This window comes from Anolis sagrei, chromosome 9 (genome assembly GCF_037176765.1).
Source record: "Anolis sagrei isolate rAnoSag1 chromosome 9, rAnoSag1.mat, whole genome shotgun sequence".
NCBI lineage: Eukaryota > Metazoa > Chordata > Lepidosauria > Squamata > Dactyloidae > Anolis > Anolis sagrei.
In genome coordinates, this window is record NC_090029.1 from 10,878,993 (window position 1) to 10,903,045 (window position 24,053).

The window sequence follows — 24,053 nt, forward strand, 5'->3', positions numbered from 1 at the left end:
TCATACGTATATCTGTGGAATAAAGTCCAGGGTGGGAGAAAGGACTCTTGTCTGTTTGAAGCAAGAGTGAACGTTGTAAATGACCAGCTTGATTAGCATTTAATGGCCTTGCAGCTTCAAAGCCTGGCTGCTTGCTGCTTGGGGGAATCCTTTGTTAGGAGGTGTTAGCTGGCCCTGATAATTTCATCCCTGGAATTCCCCTGGACATTCCACAGATATGTAAACCCCGCTTCTTGTTTGGAATTCCCCTGCTTTTTATTTGTTGTCTTGATTTTTGAGTTTTTTTAAATATTAGTAACCAGATTTTGTTCATTTTCATGGCTTCCTCCTTTCTGTTGAAATCGTCTACATACTTGTGGATTTCAGTGGCTTCTCTGTGTAGCCTGACATGGTGGTTGTGAGAGAGGTCCAGAATTTCTGTGTTCTGAAATAATATGCTGTGTCCAGGTTGATTCATCAGATGCTCTGCTATGGCTGACTTCTCTCGTTGAATTCGTCTGCAGTGCCTTTCATGTTCCTTGATTTGTGCCTGGCCAATTCTGCGTTTGGTGGTCCCTCTATAGACTTGTCCACAGCTGCATAGTATACAGTAGACTCCTGCAGAGGTGAGACAAGAGTTCTTTCTTCCACCCTGGACATTCCACAGATTCATAAACCTCGCTTGCCAAGTTTCCAACATACCTCACAACTTCTGAGGATGCCTGCCATAGATGTGGGCAAAACGTCAGGAGAGAATGCTTCTGGAACATGGCCATACAGCTCGGAAAACTCACAGCAACCCAGGTATTATTATTTCGTGTCAGGGCAGCCAGTCAATTATATTACATTTCTAACAGAACAAAGCAAACAAACAGACATAATACAAAATTTGTGAGTTTGGTAGTTGACTAAATGTCCTTTGACCAGTAGCTGGCCACTTGGAGTGCCTCTGGTGTTGCTGCAAGAAGATCCATTGTGCATCTGGCAGGGCTCAGGTTGCATTGCAGCAGGTGGTCAGTGGTTTGCTCCTCTCCACATTCGCATGTCGAGGATTCCACTTTGTAGCCCCATTTCTGAAGGTTGGCTCTGCATCTCGTGGTGCCAGAGCGCAGTCTGTTCAGCACCTTCCAAGTCGCCCAGTCTTCTGTGTGCCCAGGGGGGAGTCTCTCATTTGGTATCAGCCATTGGTTGAGGTTCTGGGTTTGAGCCTGCCACTTTTGGACTCTCACTTGCTGAGGTGTACCAGCGGGTGTTTCTGTAGATCTTAGAAAACTATGTCTAGATTTAAGTCGTTGACATGCTGGCTTGAATCTAGACATTGTTTTCTAAGATCTACAGAGACAACCCAGGTAACACATTCTTTAATATCTGGTGTGTATGTACATAAGTGCTGCTAATTTCTTGCTTCAGCATACTACATTAAACATAGTGCTGCACAGATGATCAGAACAAGATAAAGTTCATTAGTACCTGAACCTATGAATTATTACCAGGATTGAAACTTGAGAGTGCAGCTAATGTTCTCATGTTCCCTTCAGAACTGAACAAGTGTAATTTGAACACCATTTTAAGAAAGATGATCCCCTCAGGCAGAATATTGAGTTGTAGTTCCATGAAATGCCTCAATAAAAGTATTGATCTAAGAAGCTCTCTGGGTGCCTTTTTGTTTCATTGAAACCTTGAGTCACCTTTTTTTTATATGTATCTTGGAAAGAGCTTTCTGCAGCTTGGTGTGAATTTCGTTCAAAGAATCTGTCAGCGCTGAAGAGTCAGCTCTGGCTCCATAGCAACACAGCTCAGTGAATACAAGAGAATGGAGGCATTGTTTGCTTTTCCTACCTTTTTTTGTTTTTCAATACCCTTTCAGGCCCTTTTTAAAAAAGCACAATATGTTTGTGTTGCTTAGGGTCAAATACATTTATGGATTGCAGTTCTTTTTGATCCCGATCTTTCTGTCCAGTGTTCTGGTCATGCTAGCTACATAATACTTCCAAGGTCAAAGGCAGAATAATAATAATAATAATAATAATAATAATAATGAGTTGTTGTAGGTTTTTCCGGGCTATATGGCCATGTTCTGGAGGCAATTTTTCTCCTGACATTTCGCCTGCATCTATGGCAAGCATCCTCAGAGGTAGTGAGGTCTGAGCACCCCCATTCTCCGTCCGGAAGACGTATTTGATGTTGGGGTCGGGGAAAGTGGCGGCCGACTAGATGTTGGCAATGGCCACGCTGGTGGGATCCTTGCCTGTGGCCACTGCGCCTTCCTGGATCTGCACGGTCCCCTCGTCCGCCTCCACGGGATCCGAGGAGGAAGCAGGACGGACAATCCCTGAGGCCAGTTCTGCTCTTCTGATGCCTCACAAGGTGAAGCCATGAAGGGGCAGCAGAAGGCCGTGGAGGCGGACGAGGGGACCGTGCAGATCCAGGAAGGCGCAGTGGCCACAGGCGAGGATCCCACCAGCGTGGCCATCGCTAGCATCCAGTCGGCCGCCACTTTCCCTGACCCCAACATCAAATACGTCTTCCGGACGGAGAATGGGGGCGCTCAGACCTCACTACCTCTGAGGATGCTTGCCATAGATGCAGGTGAAACGTCAGGAGAATAATTGCCTCCAGAACATGGCCATATAGCCCGGAAAAACCTACAACAACCCAGTGATTCCGGCCATGAAAGCCTTCGACAAGACAATATAATAATAATAATAATAATAATAATAATAGTAATAATAATAATAATAATAATAATGATGCACCTGAATGCCAAGCCGTGAAGAAAGAAGAAAAGCCGTGAAAGAAGCGGGGAGGCTTTTATATCTTGCATTTGTGCTTCCCAGAAACATCTGGCTTCCTATTCTGAAGAAAACAGGATGCTGAACTAGACAGGACTTTAGGTCTGATCCAGCTGGTTTCATTCTTTGATCTTTCAAACGCTTTTCTGGTGATGTGGCAGAAAAAGAAAATCTATTTGATTTTCAGACAAAACTAGTGAGTGGACACACGCTTTCTGAAATCTGGAACGTATTGCTGCTTTTTGCATAGGACTGTCTACAAAAGAAGTCTTCTTTTGGTAGCTGCAGCATATTATACCTGCCTTACCATCTGTTTTGTCTTCACAAAAATCTTTCAGTTTTGAAGTCTCAAAGGCAAGAGAGAAGAATTTTTTTTTTACTATTCTAGATTTGCAAACACAGGAGGAATAGAAGAGTTTGATGTGTTTTGCTAGGGCCATAGTTAACCTCTGATTGCCAGCCATCAAAGGCATGATAGTAGTCCAGAGGCAGAATTATATTCCATTAGTTTTGAACCCATTTGTTCCTACTTCACAGTTTGCAGCATTTTAATGAGTCTTGGGCTGTCAGATCTTTAAACATTTAAAATGTGCCACTTGGATTTTTAGGAGATTCTTTGAAGTGTTTTAATGTAGCTCCCACATGTGGCTCCCAGGAGCACTAGCACAATGGGTTAAGACCAACTATAGACCAACAGGTCACAGGTTCGAATCCAGGGAAAGCGTGGATGAGCTTCCTCTGTCAACTCCAGCTCTCTATGCAGGGACATGAGAGAAGCCTCCCACAAGGATGGTAAAACAGCAAAACATCTGGGCATCCCCTGGGCAACATCCTTGCAGACGGCCAATTCTCTCACACCAGAAGTGACTGGCAATTTCTCAAGTCGCTCCTGACATGAAAAAAATGTGGCTCCCAAGCACGATTGCAACAAACACAAATCCACTACAAGTCGTAGTACATAAATCACAAAAGTAAATGTATTTTTTTGCAGCTTATATAATACAATATTAAACATATAACTAACGTATTGTATTATATAAGCTGCAAGAAAAGAAACATTTACCTTTGTGATTTATGTACGGCAACTTGTGGTAGATTTGTGTTGCGATTTTGGGAATCCATTGTCTTTTGTGTCCCAAACGTGATTGACAGCTTGACTTGTAGCATCAGCTATACTTCGAATCAGGTGTTGTTGTTTATTATTTATGTTGTTGTTTATTTGTTCAGTCACTTCCGACTCTTCGTGACAAACTCTTCATTGGCCGTTGCCACCCCCAGCTCCTTCAAGGTCTAGCCAGTCACTTCCAGGATAATATCCATCTATCTTGCCCTTGGTTGGCCCCTCGTCCCTTTTCCTTCCATGTTCCCATCATCATCTTCTCTAAGCTTTCCTGTCTTCGCATTATGTGGCCAAAGTGCTCCATCTTTGCCTCTAATATCCTTCCCTTCAGTTAGCAGCCAGGCTTTATTTCCTGGACTGGTTGGATCTTCTTGCAGTCCAAGGCACTCTCAGAACTTTCCTACAGCACCACAGTCCAAAAGCATCTCTCTTCCTTCGCTTAGCCTTCCTTATGGTTCAACTCTCACATCCATAGGTTGCTACGGGGCATACCATTACTTTAACTATGTGGATCTTTGTTGCCAGTATGATGTCTCTACTCTTCACTATTTTCTCGAGATTGGTCATTTCTCCTCCCAAGACGGAAACATCTTCAGATTTTCTGGCTGCAGTCTGTGTCTGCAGGAATCTTCGTCCCTAGAAATGCAAAGTCTGTCACGGCCTCCAGGTTTTCTCCCTCTATTTGCCAGTTCCCAATCAGTCTGGTTGCCATCATCTTGGGGTTTTTGATGTTTAACTGCAACTCGGCTTTTGCCCTTTCTTCTTTCTCCTTGGTTAGAAGGCTTCTCAGCTCCTCCTCACTTTCAGTCATCAAAGTGGTCTCATCTACATATCTAAGGTTGTTAATACATATTTATAGAAGCACAATACAATAGGAAGCTTCGCTTGCAAACTTACTTGTACTTCAGCAGTCTTAAGCTTTCACGCTATAGTAATAGATGAAGTTTTTCTTGATGGTGGTATGGGAGAACAATAAAACATCAAGTAACACTGCTAATATCATTTTATTGGCTATGTGAAGCTCATTCCCACGGATGTTGCAAAACCTCATTAACCTGAACAGGAACGCTTAGCTTTATAGCTGTGGTATTCTTTACACAGCTTCGGGAACTGTGTAGCATCAGCACAATCTAAAATAGTTGTGTACAGGAACTGTTTTGGGCCTGGGGCAATGTACTGTTCACACATAGTTATTTAGTGGTTCATGAATGGTGTCGGATATTCTATCAGTCTAAGGGTGCTCTATTTATAAGTAGTAATCTCTTTATGTCATTACTTCATGATGTTGATTGACATTTGTTCACTTGGTTTTGGATGTAGCATAGGGAATCACATTCTGTTTTCATAACGGGAGTTTCAGAATTATCTTTGTTATCCTGTTGTGCTTTGTCTACATTGGACCAAACTATTAAGTATACTGATAAGCCAAATATTCCAAAAGTATTCATGGTTTTTTCCTTCTATACTAGCACATTAATTCTCCCAGCTTTCACTTATCATTATAAAATAATATATGACTCCTATTTGGGGTGGGGGGGGGCTGCCAAAAAGACTCTCGATTTATCTTATTTTCCTTCCTTCCTTCCTTTTGCTTTTTAATTTCAAACATTCCTGTAATGTATTTTACTGTGCTGTTTGTGCTTTGGTTTCTATTTTATTGTCATGTGTTGTTTGGGCTTGGGCTCATTTAAGCTGCCCTGAGTCCCCATTGGAGAGATGGTGGCGGGGTATAAGTAAAGATTATTATTATTATTATTATTATTATTACTATTACTATTACTATTACTATTATTATTCCTGTCCTCGCCTTCTGAATCATTACATTTGAAGACAATGTTAAAGGCAGTCAGAGAAAGGGGTGTTTTATTGGTCTTAAGAAAACAAGTACAGAAGTTTCTTGTTTCGAAGTTTTGATACCATGCTCTTCTACCATTTGTTTCCCTGGAGATCTTCAATGCTAAAATAATGTAATATTCCTTGTTAACTTTTGTTTTACTGTGGGTTGTATGATATATTTGTATGTGTTAAATGTGTTTGTCGGGTGTTTTGATATGGCCAATGGGCTAATCAATAAAACATATTATTTACTAGCTGTACCTGCCATGCGTTGCTTTGGCCAGCCTTCCCTCCCTCCCTCTTTCTCTCTTTCTTTCCTTCCTTCCTTCGCCCCCTCTTTCCTTCATTCCCTTTTCTTCTTTCCTTCTCTTCTTCCTTCCTTCTCTCTTTCCTTCCCCCTTTTTCTTTTCTTTCCACTTTCTCTCCTTTCTTCCTTCTATACCTCTTTCCTTCCTTCCTTAGCTTTTGGCTTCCATCCTTCCTTCTCTTTCCTTCTTTCCTTCCCTCCCTCTTTCTCTCCTTCTTTCTCTTCTTCCTTCGCTCCCTCTTTCCTTCCTTTCCTTTTTTTTTCTTTCTCTCCTTTCTCTCCTTTCTTCCTTCTGTACCTCTTTCCTTCCTTCCTTAGCTTTTGGTTTCCATCCTTCCTTCTCTTTCCTTTTTTCCTTCCCTCCCTCTTTCTCTCCTTCTTTCTTTTCTTCCTTCGCTCCCTCTTTCCTTCCTTTCCTTGTTTTTCTTTATCTCCTTTCTTCCTTCTCTACCTCTTTCCTTCCTTCCTTCGCTCTTTGCTTCCATGCTTCCTTCTCTCTTTCCCGCTTTCTTTCTTTCCCCTTCCCCTTCCCCTTCCCCTTTCCCTTTCCCTTCCCCTCCCCTCCCCTCCCCTCCCCTCCCCTCCCCTCCCTCTTCCTTCCCTTTTTTCCTATATTGTCATTTAGTTTTTTTGTCATTTAGCCTTTTTGGATTTTTAAGTCCTTTCCGCTGTTTTTTTTTTGGGGGGGGTACGAGTGATGGTCACGCGTTGGTCTGTTAGGGGTATAGTGTCCAAGTTTTGTGTCAATTCATCTAGTGGTTTTTGAGTTCTGTTAATCCCACAAACAAACATTATATTTTTATTTATATAGATGATGTTTGTGGTTGCCTGGATTTGCCTAGCATTAAGTGCCACCCATAGTATAATGTCATTGACTTGAGCCACCTTTCCCATCACAGTTTCTGATTTGGGGCAGTTGGTGAACCAAAGACCAAAATACATTGTGGGTACATGTTTTGTGGATACCGCAAGGAGTAAAAGGCTGTCTTAATTTTTTTTTCCTTACAGGCTGCAGCTGGTATTTTGTGCTACGTCGGTGCATACGTCTTCATCACGTACGATGATTATGATCACTTCTTTGAAGATGTTTACACATTGATCCCTGCCGTGGTCATCATTGCTGTGGGCACGCTCCTCTTCATCATAGGCCTCATTGGCTGCTGCGCTACAATCCGGGAAAGCCGCTGCGGTCTTGCAACAGTAAGTGTCTTGTGCAGAAAGAGCTCTGTATTTGATGAGCATTTCCTCAAAATTTGAGAGATCCCAAGAGTCACAGCAAATTTCTGCCTCTTTGATAATTAAATCTCAATTAACAAAAAGATTTCAGGCTAATAAAGCTCTTCATTTAGGGGACAGAAACTGACATAGATTACAAATCATATTTATTTTGAGATTCTAGAACAGTGTTTCTCAACCTTCCTGATGCCGGGACCCCTTAATCCAGTTCCTCATGTTGTGGTGACCCCCAACCATAAAATTATTTTTGTTGCTACTTCATAACTGTAGTTTTGCTACTGTTATGAATCGAAATGTAAATATCCGATATGCAGGATATATTTTCATTCACTGAACCAAATTTGGCACAAATACCTGATACACCCAAATTTGAATAGTGGTGCTGTTGGGAGGGATTGATTTTGTCATTTGGGAGTTGTAGTTGCTAGGATTTATAGGTAATCTACTATCAAAGAGCATTCTGAACCCAACAAACAATAGAATTGGGCCAAACTTCCCACACAGATGATGATGATGATGATGATGATGATGATGATGATGATAATACAGAATATAGATCTTGTTTGCTGTGACATACTGTGCTTTTGTGTCAGTAAAATAATAATAATAATAATAATAATAATAATAATAATAATAATAATATACCCTGCCACCATCTCCTCCAACGGGAACTCGGGGCGGCTTACATGAGGCCAAGCCCAAACAGCAAATTACAATAAAATAAGATACAATAAAATAAAAACCGCAAGCAACAACACAGCAAAATACAAAAACATATGAATACAATAAGCAATGTACACAGGACATAAGAATACAATGAATGATCACTAAAATGTACGCTAAAATGATTAAAAACTCAGGGTGAGATAAAAGTAGCAGATTATTTGCAAGGGAGAACTCATAGAGAAACGGGGTTGTAAACAGGCCTTCATACAAGGGGGAGATGTACTCCAAGGACAAGCGCTGAGGGGAGCAATAGCGTAAGGTTGTAGGGCTACTCTCCAAAAGGGACTTGCTGGCATGTCCACCTCACACGCTCTCCCTTGCCCACACATGTATATTACGATGCCATGTGCATGTCTCAGAAAAAGACCTCCCCTTGGCAAGAGGCCAGTTGAGAGGCCAGCCAATCACAGCAGGAGGAAGGCTTTTGGTGGGAAGATTTTCCATCTATTTCCAAAAAGGAAGAGAAGGACAGGCGGAGAGATCTTCAGCCTTCTCTGCCAAAGGGGTTCCTAAGACCACCAGAAATATGTTTTTTCTGATGGTCTTTGGTGACCCCTCTGAAACCTCCTCGTGACCCTCCCCCCAGGGGTTCCAACCTGTTCTAGAAAGATTGGACAGGGCTAGCATTGTGTAGTGGTTTGAGCATTGGACTATAACTGGAGAGCACTGTTCGAATCCTTGGTTTTGGAAACCCACTTGGTGACTGTGGGCAGTCACACTCTCTCGGCATCAAAGAAAGCCAAAGGCGTTTCCTCTCAAATTTTACCATGAAACCCCTGTGATAGATGATGATGATGATGATGATAATAATAATAATAATAATAACAACAACAACACTTTATTTGTACCCCGCTACCATCTCCCTAAGGGACTCGGTGCAGCTTACATGAGGCCGAGCCCAAACACAACAATACAAGCAATAATAACAATACAAGCAATTAAAAAAACATAGACAATAAAATACACAACATTATCAATAAGACAACGCACAATTAAAAACAGTGGGAAGGCCAAATGTAGAGTTAAAATTGGAAATAATGCTGGGACATGGACGAAAGGTGATGCACCTTAAAGTAGTCTTACCACAGATTGTAAACGAGGTCTCCTTTCGTGTGTCTATTAGGCCTGTTCAATGCATGGTTCTAAAGTACTTTAAAAACTAAAGTTCTGGTGGTGAAAATTTCAGAACTAATAAAACTCTCAAAATCTCATTATAAATGGCAGTTCCTAATTGGTTCTATCATAAAAATCACCAATAATGAAATAATAACTAAATTTTGAAAGAGTTCTGAAATTTTCACAACCAGAACTTTAGAACCATTTAGAACCACGCATTGAACAGGCCTAGTGTCTATTTTTGCAGTGGCAACTGCCTTGTTGAGTTGTAGTTCGTAATACTTCCTCGAAAAGTGCTACAACATGGACAGTATGGTGAATGGGAACATCTGATTTAAATGTTCCACAATTGTGGATGGTTTATATACATGGATTGTTGCCTTTGTTGACAGACATGAACTTAATTTAAAATCAGGATTTGTGTGAGAGAGAGCCCCAAATGTGAGCCATTGATGCACTTTTTGTAGATAAGTGTCCAGATCCTGTGTCTGATCTCGGAGGCTAAGAAGGGTTAGCCTTGGTTAGTGCTTGGATGGGAAACTGCTGACAAATATCAGGCTCAATTTCAGAGGAAGGAACTGGCAAAACCACCTCTCCTTGCCTGAGAAAACCCTATGAAATTTATGGGTTCGCTTCAAGTCAACAGCAGCAGGAAACCATACATGTCCAAACAAATCCTGTAGCAACCCTGTTCAAACTTTCCAGCCACAAGCTTTAATATATAAAGTGATGCAGCATGAATCAATGTACAGTAGCTTCCTCCACTGTGAAAAAAGTTACAAAGAGTCTATGGGTGTTTGCATGTTAGGACTCTAATAATAAAGCAAGCACTCATTCCTTAAATACAGACTGCAGATCATAACTAGCTTTTTTAAGAAAAGGAAAATGTGATGACAAAACATGTCGTAAATGTAAGATTTAGCTTCCAATTTTGCTGGGCCAAAGTGTGTTAAAATGAGTATAAGAATCATCTGTGTCTATTAAGCAGGGGTTTTAGAATAATCTACTAGCAGCACAGTTGGACTGAAAGATATTATATTACATTTACATGAAAGCAGCTTGAGTTACCATGGAGCAACTGCCAACACAGTGGTTACCTTGCTCTTGATCAGCTATTCTGGTCCCTTTGAACTACAGTATTTGCTCCTCAAATTATTCAGTAGATGCTCACACAATGGACACATTCAATATTAACAGAGGGGTTTTTGTAATCATGTAATTGTGATATAACTAGGTAGTGGGTGAGGGTGAACAAGCTGAAACTAAATCCAGACAAGATCGAGGTGCCCCTGTTCAGTCGGAAGGCGGATCAAGGTGTGGGATGGGGTCACATTCCCCCTGAAGACTCCAGTCTGTAGTCTGGGGGTAATCTGGATTCATATCACTAACCCTGGAGGCCCAGGTGTCGGCGGTGGCCAGGAGCACCTTCACACAGTTAAAATTTGTGCACCAACTGCGCCAGTACCTCGATGCGCCATACCTGGCCATGATAGTCCACATCTTAGTCACATCCCATTTGGACTACTGCAATGTTCTCTACATGGGGCTGCCTTTGAAGATAGTTCCAAAGCTTCAACTGGTCCAGAGAACAGCAGCCATGTTGCTAACTGGAGCGTCGCTCAGAGAGCCAACTACTCCCATGCTGCGGCAGCTCCACTGGTTGCCAGTCTGCTTCCGGGCTAAATACATAGTATTGTTGAAGGCTTTCACGGCCGGAATCACTGGGTTGTTGTAGGTCATTATCTCTGAGGATGCTTGCCATAGATGCAGTCAAAACGCCAGGAGACAATGCCTCTAGAACATGGCCATATAGCCCAAAAAACCTACAACAACCCAGGAAATACATTGTGCTGGTCATTACCTTTAAAACCCTAAATGGCTCAGGTCCAGACAATTTCACGAACCGCATCAGACCAAATCAGACTCTGTAGTCATCGGAGGAGGCCTTGCTCTCGGTCCTGCCCTTGTCTCAAGCTCGGCTGGTGGGAATAAGAGAAAGGGCCTTCTTCGTGGTTGCCCCCCACATCTAGAACTCCCTCCCTAAGGAACTAAAAATGGTCCCTTCCCTCCTCGCCTTTAAGAAACAGTTGAAAGCATACTTCTGCTCACTGGCCTACAAGAAGGAGGAGGAGGAATAGATAATGACATTGCTATTATACCTCTGATTAACATCTGCAATCCACACTTGGGTCTTTCTGCCTGCTAGCTGAGTTGACATCTTGAGCAGTGATCAATTTATATGCCTCCAAAGAACTCTATTGACTCTGTGAAATGGACACTTTTTATGTTTTATGTTGGTTTTATGTTTGTTTTCATGCCTTATATAATAGGCTGTTTAAATTTTATTCTAAATTGCTAAGTATTGTTTTTATATTTTTATTTTTATATATTTTATATTATATGTTTTTATATGCTGTGGAGTTTATTTTTTCTTGTTATGTATCTATTAGTTGTTATATTCAAGCATTTAATGTTTGTCTTTTTTGTGATTGTAATCCGCCCTGAGTCTCTTTGGGAGATAGGACAGAATATAAATATGCTGGCTGTTATATTGGATCACACTTCTTATTATTAAGGAGTCCCCGGTGGCGCAGTGGGTTAAACCCCTGTGCTGGCAGGACTGAAGACCGACAGGTCGCAGGTTCGAATCCGGGGAGAGGCGGATGAGCTCCCTCTATCAGCTCCAGCTCCTCATGGGGGGACATGAGAGAAGCCTCCCACAAGGATGATAAAACATCACATCATCCAGACGTCCCCTGGGCAACGTCCTTGCAGACGGCCAATTCTCTCACACCAGAAGCGACTGCAGTTTCTCAGGTTGCTGCTGACACGACAAAAAAAACACAACACTTATTATTATTATTATTATTAGTAGTAGTAGTAGTAGTAGTAGTAGTATTACCAATTGTCTCTAATAATAATAAGAAGCCACCTTGGTGGTATTATTATTATTATTATTATTATTATTATTATTATTATTATTTGAAACACAACAAGATGAGTCCACAGCAGACACTCTGTTGGCTGTTGTATTGGATCACACGTCGGACACTTCCCAAGTATCGGCGAATAATGCGTGCAGATCCCAGTAAGGTGGCTTTCTGCAGCTGGCAGATGGTAATCTTGTGAGCGCCAATTGTGTTTAAGTGCAGGCCAAGGTCTTGAGGCACTGCACCCAGTGTGTCAATCACCACTGGGACCGCTTTGACAGGCTTGTGCCAGAGTCTTTGCAGTTCGATCTTTAAATCTTCATATTGTGTCAGCTTTTCCAGTTGTTTCTCTTCAGTCCTGCTGTCACCTGGGATTGCAACATCGACAATCCATACTTTGTTTTTTAACACGATTGTGAGGTCAGGAGACTTGTGCTCCAAAACTCTGTCCTTCTGAATTCGGAAGTCAGAATAGTTTGATGATTATTATTATTATAGTTGTTGTTGTTGTGCAAGGCTTACATCTTTATAAAACTATGTATGTGGCCAACATGGAATCATTTTGTCTCTTGCAGTTTGTGATCATCCTCTTACTGGTTTTCATTACTGAAGTTGTGGTGGTCGTCCTGGGTTACATCTACAGAGCAAAGGTAATTGTCTCTCCCAAAGTGCTGAAACAAACTCTGATTCTGCTAGGTGTGCCTATGCTGTCATACCGTTTAGGTTTTGATATGCAAAATTGTAGAAGGATATCAGATTATAATTTTAGATACAGAAGTAAGAATGGCAGGCTTGCCAAGGAAAGTAATTAAAATCTTCAGAGAGAGAGAGAGAGCTTGAGGAAAAATAATGAGGTATGCCCAGAGTTGGATGACTGTGAATAATAGATTAGCAATGCCTTGGAAAGTGTTCCGTTGTAGCTTTGTAAATTTGTGACGTTCTTAATTAATACTCTGAACTAAATTCCGAAGAACTTTTCCGGTTTTAAACAATCTTGAGTATAAACTCGGCATTTTAAAAACCTGATGGAAAGTCAATACTTGGGAAAGGGAGCCTCTGAAGATGTAAATTATTTCATCAAGCAAAAATTATGAGACCCAGTTATATGTGAGAGCTGTTTTTTGCATCCCAAACAATCAATTCCTTAAGGAAATAGTGTCTCTGTATGTACTTTCTGTCAAGAATTGAAACCATCTTAATGTTTGTTCAAATAGGTGGAGTTTGAAGTTGATCACAGCATTAAGAAAGTGTACGACACATACAATGGGACTAACCCGGATGCTGCCAGTCGTGCCATTGATTACGTCCAGAGGCAGGTGAGAGCCAATGTAAACATTGTTGGTGCAAACTAGGGAAAAGGCAAGGCATCAAGCCACAAGTACAGCTTTTTCATAGCAAATGGTTTTCCTATGTGCAGAACAACTGACTTAGGAGAAAATCAGTCTTTTTGTGGTAATTCGATGATGCCTAAAGCCATGGTCAGTCGATAACTATATGTCTGTTTAGTCTCAAAGGACCCCCTGGATACTGCATCAGACTTTACTAGACTAGTAGCATCAGACTTTACTAGACTAGTTGGTAAAGTAGTTTGCTGCCTGAGGCTAGAAAGGAAGCACTGGAAGAACTTATAGAGTTAGTCTTGTGTTTTTGTTTTTTTGTTTGGTCGTGTCAGAAGTGAGTTGAGGGTACAGTTAAAATGTATTTTAAAACAAAAAGTTTAAAAACTTGTGCTGAATAGGTTGTTGTAGGCTTTTTCGGGCTATATGGCCATATTCTAGAGGCATTCTCTCCTGACGTTTTGCCTGCATCTATGGCAAGCATCCTCAGAGGTAGTGAGGTCTGTTGGAACTAGGAAAAAGGGTTTACATATCTGTGGAATGACCAGGGTGGGACAAAGTACTCTTGTCTGTTGAAGCTAGGTGTGAATGTTTCAGCTGACCACCTTGATTAGAATTTGATGGCCTGGCAGTGCCTGGGGCAATCTTTTGTTGAGAGGTGATTAGCTGTTACTGATTGTTTCCTCTCTGTTGTTTTGCTGTTGTAATTTTAGAGTTTTTTAAATACTGGTAGCCAGATTTTGTTCATTTCCATGGTTTCCTCCTTTGTGTTGAAATTGTCCACAAGCTTATGGATTTCAATAGCTTCTCTGTGTAGTCTGACATGGTGGTTGTTTGTGTGGTCCAGCATTTCTGTGTTCTCCAATAATCTGCTGTGTCCAGGTTGGTTCCTCAGGTGCTCTGCTATGGCTGACTTCTCTGGTTGAGTTAGTCTGCAGTGCCTTTCATGTTCCTTGAGTCGTGTTTGGGCAATGCTGCGTTTGGTGGTCCCTATGTAGACTTGTCCACAGCTGCATGGTATACGGTAGACTCCTGCAGAAGTGAGAGGATCCCTCTTGTCTTATGCTGAACGTAGCATTTGTGCTAAATGTCCTTCAACCAGAAGCTGGCCACTTGGAGTGTCACTGTGAGAAGGTCCCCCATTGTGTATGTGGTGGGGCACACGTTGCATTGTAATAGATGGTCTGTGGTTTCCTTTTCTCCACACCTTCATGTTGTGGAGTTCACTTTGTGGCCCCATTACTTAGGGTTGGCTCTGCATCTCATGATGCCAGAGCGCAGCCTGTTCAGCGCTTTCCAAGTCACCCAGTGCCCAGGAGGGAGTTTCTCATCCGGTCTCAGCCACTGAATGAAGTGCTGGGTTTTATCCTGCCACTTTTGGATTCTCGATTGCTGAGGTTTTCTTGTGAGTAGCTCTGCTGATCTTAGGAAGCTGTTTCTTGATTTAAGGCAGGGGTCCTCAAACTAAGGCCCAAGGGCTGGATACGGCCCTCCAAAGTCATTTACCCGGCCCTTGCTCAGGGTCAGCCTAAGTCTGAAATGACTTGAAAACACACAAGAACAACAACAATCTTATCTCATCAGCCAAAAGCAGGCCCACACTTCTCATTGAAATACTAATAAGTTTATATTTGTTTAAATTGTTCTTTATTTTAAGTGTTGCGTTGTTTTTAAGTGTTTTTTGCACTACAGATATGATGTGCAGTGTGCCAAGGAATTCATTCATGGGTTTTTTTTTGTCCAAATTATAATCTGACCCTCCAACAGTTTGAGGGGTGGTGACCTGGCCCTCTGTCTAAAAAGTTTGAGGACCCCTGATTTGAGGCATTGGCATGCTGGCTGATATCCAAACAGAGGATTGACCAAAGATGTCAGTGCCTTGGTTCTTTCATTGCTGGCTGCTACTTCCCGATGAATGTCAGGTGGCGCAATACTGGCTAAACAGTATAATTTCTCCAGCAATGTAGGGCATAGACATCCTGTGATAATGCGCCATGTCTCATTAAGAGCCACATCCATTGTTTTAACATGGTGTGATGTATTCCACACTGGGTATGTGTATTCAGCAGCAGAGTAGCAAAGCACAAGGGAGTATGTCTTTACTGTGTCTGATTGTGATCCCCAGGTTGTGCCAGTCAGCTTTCATACGATATTATTTCTAGTGCCCACTTTTTGCTTGAAATTCAGGCAGTGCTTCTTGTACGTCAGGGCACGGTCCAGAGTGACTCCCAGGTATTTTGGTGTGCTGCAAGACTCCAGTGGGAATCCTTCCCAGGTCATCCTCAGAGCTCGAGATGTTTGTTCTTAAGATGATGTTTGTTCTTAAGAAGAGAAGCATACGTCTGCGTTTTAGATAGATTAGGAATCAATTGGTTTCCCCTGTAATAGGCAGTAAGAGCACCTAAAGCTTCAGAGAGCTTCTGTTCAACCATTTCAGAGCTCCCTGTTTGAGCGGTGATGGCACAGTCATCAGCATAGATGAAACTCCCTGTCTCTTCTGGAATGGCTGATCATTTGTGTAAATGTTGAACATGGATGGAGCAAGCACCTTCCCCTGAGGCAGGCCATTCTTTTGTTTTTGTCATCTGCTTCTCTGGCCCTGAAACTCAACAAAAAAGCACCTGTTTTGTAGCATATTTCCTATGAAGTGGGTGAGGTGGTAGTCCTTTGTGATATTGTAAATTTTTCTCAGGAGAAGGCGATGATTTACAGTCTCATATACTGCTGACAAGTCTATGAAGATAGCTCCTCTAATCTGCTGCCTTTCAAAACCATCTTCAATGTGTTGAGTCAGGTTCAGCACTTGTTAAACATGATGTTCTTGCTAAAGTTTGGCTTCTGTGTAAAATTTCCGTGAGCCATAGAAGCTGTGAAAAGGTTTAGAAAATGGTGGAGAACATTCATGGCTCTCAGTGTTTGTGTCTCAAGGATGAGATTAAGCCCAAGGAAGTTTTGCTTCCATAAACTAAAGTGGTAAGACAAGAAGATGAATGAAATGAACTGAGCACTCACATGTGGCAAATGTTTTGTTAGAGCAAGTTAACTTAACAGAGGTACTGATGCTACAGATACTATCGTTCCCAAATGAAGTTTTGCACATCGTTAAATATCCTGGTATGAGCACATCTTAGATTTTCTCAATGTATTCTTCATCTTTCTTCTTCTTTGGCAGCTGCACTGCTGTGGAATCCACAACTACAGTGACTGGGAGACGACAAACTGGTTCAAAGAAGCCAAAAACCACAGCGTGCCCCTCAGCTGTTGCAAAGCCACCATCAGCAACTGTACGGGAAGCTTGAGTCGCCCTTCGGATCTTTACGCTGAGGTTAATATATCTGTTGAGACGTCCCAGAAATGTAATATTAGTTTTGGAAAATGGCCTGACATATGAGAAGTTATTTCTACAACGAAACGGCTGACTTGTTTGTTTTTCAGGGATGTGAGGCTTTGGTGGTGAAGAAGCTGCAGGAGATTATGATGTACGTGATCTGGGCAGCGCTGGCATTTGCTGCCATCCAGGTAAGAGTCTAAATAAAAAGCTCCGTTTCTGCTTTCAGAGGTTTGAGTTCACACTCCTTTTCTATTGAATTTTGAGATTTCTTTCCTGTCTTGTCTTTATCTGAGTTAGTCAGAATTGGCACAAGCTCCCAGATGTTAGGATATGTCATACCAATATGTATGACAGAATGGCACAACATAAAAGAATCCTCCACCTGGTGCAACTGTGGATCAGAACAAACAACTCTGCATTTGTATGCTTGTCCGCAATGTCCTGCCTCACGTACAGAGGAAGAATTGTTTAAAGCTATAGACAATAATAATAATAATAATAATAATAATAATAATAATAATAATCTTTATTTATACCCCTCCACCATCTCCCCGATGGGGACTCAGAGCAGCTTACATGGAGCTAAGCCCAGACAACATATTACAACAAAATAAAACCAGAGCATAAACAATAAACATCATCAAATTACATCAAGAAAAAAGAAAAAAAATAGAAACACAGTCATGAAATAACATTCCAATAGGCACAATCACAATAACAATGGGCGAGCCACATGTACAGGATAAAAACGATTCTAAGACTCTAATATTAACACTATAATAATAACACTTTATTTGTACCCCGCTACCATCTCCCCAAGGGACTCGGTGCGGCTTACATGAGGCCGAGCCCAAATACAACAATACAAACAATAAAAAAAACATAGACAATAAAATATAAAACATTATCAATAAGACAGCACACAATTAAAAACAGTGGGAAGGCCAAATGTAAAATTAAAATTGGAAGTAATGCTGGGACATGGACGAAAAGGTGATAGTGGTGTTTGTGGAAGGGCATACGAGCAGACCTAAAAGTGTAAAGTGCTTTGGAGGACAAAGTGCTATGGGATCATTATTATATATCATTATTATGGGATCATAAGGCACACTGGAACAGCCACGTCTTCAAGCTCCTCCTGAAGACTGCCAGAGTTGGGGCCTGTCTGATGTCTTTAGGGAGTGAGTTCCAGAGTCGAGGGGCCACCACCGAAAAGGCCCTCTCTCTCGTCCCCACCAATCGCGCCTGTGATGCTGGTGGGATCGAGAGCAGGGCCTCTCCGGATGATTGAAGGGATCGTGTGGGTTCGTATATGGAGATGCGGTCACGCAGGCAGGCGGGTCCCAAACCGTTCAGGGCTTTGTAGGTAAGAACCTGCACCTTGAATTGGGTCCGGTAAATGAATGGCAGCCATTCATTTGACCGCTCTCTGTAAGGAGCCCCAGTTAACAACCTGGCTGTCGCCTGTTGGATCATCTGGAATTTCCGGGCCGTTTTCAAGGGCAGCCCCACGCATTGCATTGCAGTAATCCAGTCTAGAGGTGACTAAGGTGTGGACCACTTTGGCCAGTGAGATAAAAATAAGAGCAAGTTATCTGCAGGGAACTAATAAAAACATACATAGTTGTGAAGCTAAACTTCCCATTTGGAGGGCATGCGTTCCAGTGGGAAGAGCGTTGAGGGGTGCAATGGTGTTATATTGTGCACCTACTCTCCAAAAGCGCAGCGGAAGAGCCAGGTTTTAAGGTTCTTTTTTAACGTTTCTAGAGAAAGGGCTTTCCTGATCTCTCCAGGTAATGAGTTCCAAAGTCTGGGAGCCGCAGAGGAGAAGGCTCTCTCCCTTGTGCCCACAAGACGAGCTTGTGAGATTGGTAGGGGTGAAAGGAGGGCCTCCCCCGAAGATCTAAGGGCCTGGGTTGGTACATGGAGAGAGATATGCTCATGAAGGTAGGCAGGTCCCAAACCGTTTAGGGCTTTGTAGGTGGTTGCTGTTACTCGTTTTCGGTCAAAAATTACTGTATATACTCGAGTATAAGCCGACCCGAATATAAGCCAAGGCACCTAATTTTACCACAAAAAACTGAGAAAATGGATTGACTCGAATATAAGCCGAGGTTGGGAAATGCAGCAGCTACGAGTAAATTGCAAAATAAAATTAGATACCAATTAAATTACATTAGTTGAGGAATGAGTTGATTATATATTTTTGAATATTTACAAAAATGGTAATTTAAGATAAGACTGTCCAACTCTGATTAAATGATTATTTACCTTCTTAATGTAAATGTGCTTAAGTATCCTTCGAATAATTATAAAGAGAGTAACATAATAAGTGTAAGAATAACAATAATTATACATTGAAATAATAAATGTATAATAATTGAGTAAAATGATAAATGTAATAATAATAATAAATAGAATAAAATAATAAATGAATAAAATAATAAATAGAATAATAATAATAATAATAATAATAATAATAATAATAATAATAATAATAGGTTCTTGTGGATTTTTTCGGGCTATAGGGCCATGTTCTAGAGGCATTTCTCCTGACGTTTCGCCTGCATCTATGGCAAGCATCCTCAGAGGTAGTGAGGTCTGTTGGAATTAGGACAATGGGTTTATATATCTGTGGAATGGTTGGGGTGGGGCAAAGAGCTCTTCTCTGCTGGAGCTAGGTGTGAATGCTTCAACTGATCACCTTCATTAGCATTTGAAGGCCTGGCTGAGCCTGGGAAAATCTTCTGTTGAGAGGTGTTAAGATGTGCCTGGTTGTTTCCTCTCTGCTGTTTTGCTGTTGTAATTTTAGGGTTTTTTAATACTGGTAGCCAGATTTTGTTCATTTTCATGGTCTCTTCCTTTCTGTTGAAATTGTCCACATGCTTGTGGATTGCCCACCCCAACCATTCCACAGATATATAAACCCATTGTCCTATTTCCAACAGACCTCACTACCTCTGAGGATGCTTGCCATAGATGCAGGCGAAACGTCAGGAGAAATGCCTCTAGAACATGGCCCTATAGCCCGAAAAAACCCACAAGAACCTAGTGATTCCAGCCATGAAAGCCTTCGACAATACAATAATAATAATAATAATAATAATAATAATAAAGAGTAAAATAATAAATAACCTTGACTCGAATATAAGCTGAGGGGAACTTTTTCAGCCTAAAAAGGGGGTTGAAAAACTAGGCTTATACTCGAGTATATACAGTATATACTGATTTATGCAATGCTTTTGACACAAAATAAATAAATACCAATATGTAAACCGTAAATACACTATTTATAGACTTGCCCATACTCTGTTGATGCGTAAGCAGCTTATTGGGCTAAACACACCAAGAAATGACAGAACAGAATGTCAACAAGTCTTGACACAGTGACCTGACCAATTTGAAATAGTCTGGGAGCTGAAGTCTAAAACACCTGGAGAGCCACATGTTGGAACAGGCTGAGTTTAGAGATCAATAAAGAGAACCATTTAAATCATATCTGCAAAACTTAAACCCACAAAAGTGGATGGCTGACTGTTGTTTGTTCTGAACAAACTGGACTCCGGATGTTTTCCTCGGCTTTTCATCGGTTGACAGTCAGTCTGCGCAAACATCTTTAACTAGAAAATCAAGACCGCCAAAGCAAATAAAAAGAATTGCATTTCAACTGGTTCTGACGATTGCATCCTGCTCCACAAATTAAACAGCTTTTGTCAAGAATTCACTGACTGTACATTGCTTAAGTCGCATTGACTGACTGTCTGTGCAGGGTTCCCTACTTCGCACTTTAACAACACAACCGTTCAATGCTAAAGCTTCCTGACAAAATGGAATTGTAGAGGAGAGTCTACTGAAAAAGCCAGTACCTGCCACATACCAGTACTGTCATCTGTTGAGGAGTTAAGAAGGTGGAGGCATTACTTTTCATTCAACCCTCGTATCTGATTGTGGCAACTTGGAGACAACTCTGTTGTGTTCATTCTAAGAATTAGGAGGAAATAAAGGGGGTGGCAATACTTTTGTGATTGAAAATTCCAGAAATAAACAAGTGTAGATAGGAGCTCCTAGGACAGGCATGGGGCAACTTCAGCCCTCCGGGTGTTTTGGACTTCAACTCCCACAATTCCCAACAGCCTACCCACTGTTAGAAATTGTGAGAATTGCAGTCCAAAACACTGGGAGGGTCAGAGTTTGCCCATGCCTGCCCTAGGAGAAGTCAGAGAGGCTCTTGCTGAAGCAGTCTGGCATGAAATCCACCTGTGGATGACACTCCTGTTTACACCGTTTATTTCCTCCCCGCAGCTGCTGGGTATGCTGTGTGCCTGCATTGTCCTCTGCCGGAGGAGTCGGGATCCCGCTTACGAGCTGCTCATCACTGGAGGAACCTATGCGTAGAAAGCGCAATCCTAAGCTTGAATCCCATTATTTCCTCTGCGCCGGAAAGGGGGCTTGGCCGGGTCAGCTGCATCCATCGGTTGTTGTCTCGCCAACTTTGGCAAAAAAGCACACCTTTCCTAAACCAGGACAGCTCAGTGCACACACTGGTGATGGGCAAAAAGCTTGGCTTTTAATACCCCTCCCCCCTAATTATTGTGGCACCCGCCCCCCACTCTTTTAGTCAGATTTCCACATATCTGTACATGTTAGTGACCAAGTAAATGCTATTTTTTGAACCATTTACCCGAAAAAGGCAACATAAGCTAGAGACGTGCCTCCACTTGGCAAGTTTTACTGATTTGATTCATTCATGGATATCTTTGCAAAACCTTTCTCATTTGTTTGGTTTGTTTGTTTTTTTAATTTACTGCTTGCCCCTCACCATTGTTTGTCTTTGAAAGAAAAAAAGCATTAAAATCAAGTCCCAAACACTATGAAATGACTACTAACCAAAATGTTAGAATCACAGGACTCCCTTCAATTTAAAAGGAACGAATCTTCCGTTAGTGTGATAAGAGATAACAAGCTGGCTTTTTCAGAATTATAAACGTATGCACTACTGTTCGATAATGAATATTTTCGATTTTTTTTTCTATGAAGAGGCTGTTGATGTGTTCAGTGGATTGTTATCCTAGAGTAGCAAAATAGTCCGTGGAAGTGAAATGTAAATAGGAAACCCTGATTAAATAAATCTTCTGTACATCTCCCTCCAGACTAAACCTTGCTTGCTCTTTGTATAATGCATCCCTTTGAAACCTTTTAGTTCCTGAAGAAGAGGAGGAGGAGGAGGAGGAGAGAAAAGTTGGAAGTTAATTGGTAAGTTGGTCCAACTCTCACATCCGTAGGTTACTACGGGGAATACCATTGCTTTAACTATGTGGATCTTCATTACCAGTGTGATGTCTCTACTCTTCACTATTTTGTCGAGATTGGACATTGCTTTCCTTCCAAGAAGGAAGCGTCTCCTGATTTCCTGGCTGCAGTCTGCGGTCATCTTTGCACCTAGAAATACAAAGTCTGTCACGGCCTCCACGTTTTCTCCCTCTATTTGCAGTTCTCAATCAGTCTGGTGGCCATCATCTTGGTTTTTGTGATGTTTAACTGCAGCCCAGCTTTTGCACTTTCTTCTTTCACCTTGGTTAGAAGGCTCCTCAGCTCCTCCTCGCTTTTGGCCATCAAAGTGGTATCATCTGCATATCTAAGGTTGTTAATATTTCTTCCAGCAATTTTAGCCTTGCATTCGCCAAGCACATCGCATGATGTGTTCTACATACAAGTTGATGTTGCAACTCAGGGTAGTTTCCACCTTGCTCAAGACACCAACTCACACCAAGGCTGTAGGTTTTGTAGTTTATTGAGTAAAAGCAAAATCAAAACAGAGAAATAGAAATGCAAAGTTCCATAGGCAAAACAGAGTCTTAAATGGTGCTGCCCTATCTCCTTCGCCTACCGTTAATAGCTTGGGTGTTTTGGATTCGCAGCTGACAATGAAAGCTCAGGTCGCTGCTGCCAGCAAACAGGCCTTTTTCCATCTACGACAAGCGAGGCAATTGGCACCCTACCTATCTGATGAGGCTCTGGCAACAGTCATCCATGCCACGGTCACGTCTAGGCTGGACTATTGCAACGCCCTGTATGTTGGCCTTCCGATGTCTACGACCCGAAAGCTCCGTATTGTTCAGAATGCGGCAGCCAGGCTACTCACAAGAACGCCCATGAAAAGCCATATAACACCAGTGTTGCGGCATTAGCATTGGCTTCCAACTGATTACCATGGTCTATATAAGATGCTAGTTCTGACCTTTAAAATTCTTTACAGCCAGGGTCCATCGTATCTTAGGGACCGTCTCTCATTCTCCCATCATCGGAGGTCGCAACGACCATCCCAGTGTGACTTACTTTATATACCGGGTCCTAGAGAAGTGCACTTGGAAAGGACCAGATGCAGAGCTTTTTCTATTTCTGCCCCTGCCTTGTGGAATTCCTTGCCGCCCTACATGAGAGCCATGCGTGAGTTAGGGTCTTTTACCCTAGCACTTAAGACCTGGCTTTTTCCTAGAGCTTTTGATCTGAGTTAATTTTATCAATATCTGTATGTATGTATTTTTATCCTTTACAATTTAGCTTGTAAATCACCTAGAGCATCTTGGATGGAGGGCAATTAATAAGTAATTAAATGATGATGATGATGATGATGAATGTAAAGGCAAAGTCCCCAAGATTCAAACGCAAAACCATGAAGCATAATCCCTAAGCAACGCTCAAACAAGCGTCCATGGTAAACAGGTACAAACAGGAACAAGATCCAAGTTTCAAGAAGCCAGAGACGTGCTGCCAAAAGCCAAGGTAAATCCACAGAAGTTAACATAGGAAGAGTAACGTTGGACTGACGGATTGCCTGTCAGCTGCATCATTAAATAATTTTCCCAAACATAAAAGCATTGCGTTGATATTTGGCTTCACACCTGCTGGCCAGACGTGAACTTCTACGGATTCTTAATTGTAAACGATCTTGCCTAGTCATTAATTCAGTCTTATCATCAAGGCTAAGCAACTCATTATCTCTGGCCAGCTGGGCCTCGTCAGTCTGGGAACCAAAAGGATCCACCTGAAGTTGTGGAGTTGTTTCACTATCTTTATCTAAAGCAGTGGTTCTCAACCTCCCTAATGCCGCGACCCCTTAATACAGTTCCTCCTGTTGTGGTAACCCCCAACCACAACATTTTTGTTGCTACTTCACAACTGTAATTTTGCTGCTGTCGTGAATCGTCACGTAAGTATCTGATATGCAGGATGTATTTTAATTCACTGGACCAAATTCAACACAAATGCCTCATACACCCAAATTTGAATTCTAGTGGGATTGAAGGGGAGATTGATCCTGTCCTTTGGGAGTTGTAGTTGCT

General features: G+C 41.8%; 1 protein-coding gene across 1 annotated transcript in view; it reads left to right on the plus strand.

Moving 5' to 3' along the window:
• Positions 1-21,854, plus strand: part of TSPAN3 (tetraspanin 3) — a 34,225-nt gene extending 12,371 nt beyond the window's left edge. The window contains exons 2-7 of the mRNA XM_060755728.2: positions 7,043-7,234; positions 12,618-12,692; positions 13,257-13,358; positions 16,552-16,704; positions 16,815-16,898; positions 21,013-21,854. Coding sequence (XP_060611711.1) covers positions 7,043-7,234; positions 12,618-12,692; positions 13,257-13,358; positions 16,552-16,704; positions 16,815-16,898; positions 21,013-21,105 — 699 coding nt within the window. The 3' untranslated portion in view covers positions 21,106-21,854. The remainder of the gene's footprint in view (positions 1-7,042; positions 7,235-12,617; positions 12,693-13,256; positions 13,359-16,551; positions 16,705-16,814; positions 16,899-21,012) is intronic.
• The last annotated feature ends 2,199 nt before the right edge of the window (positions 21,855-24,053 follow it).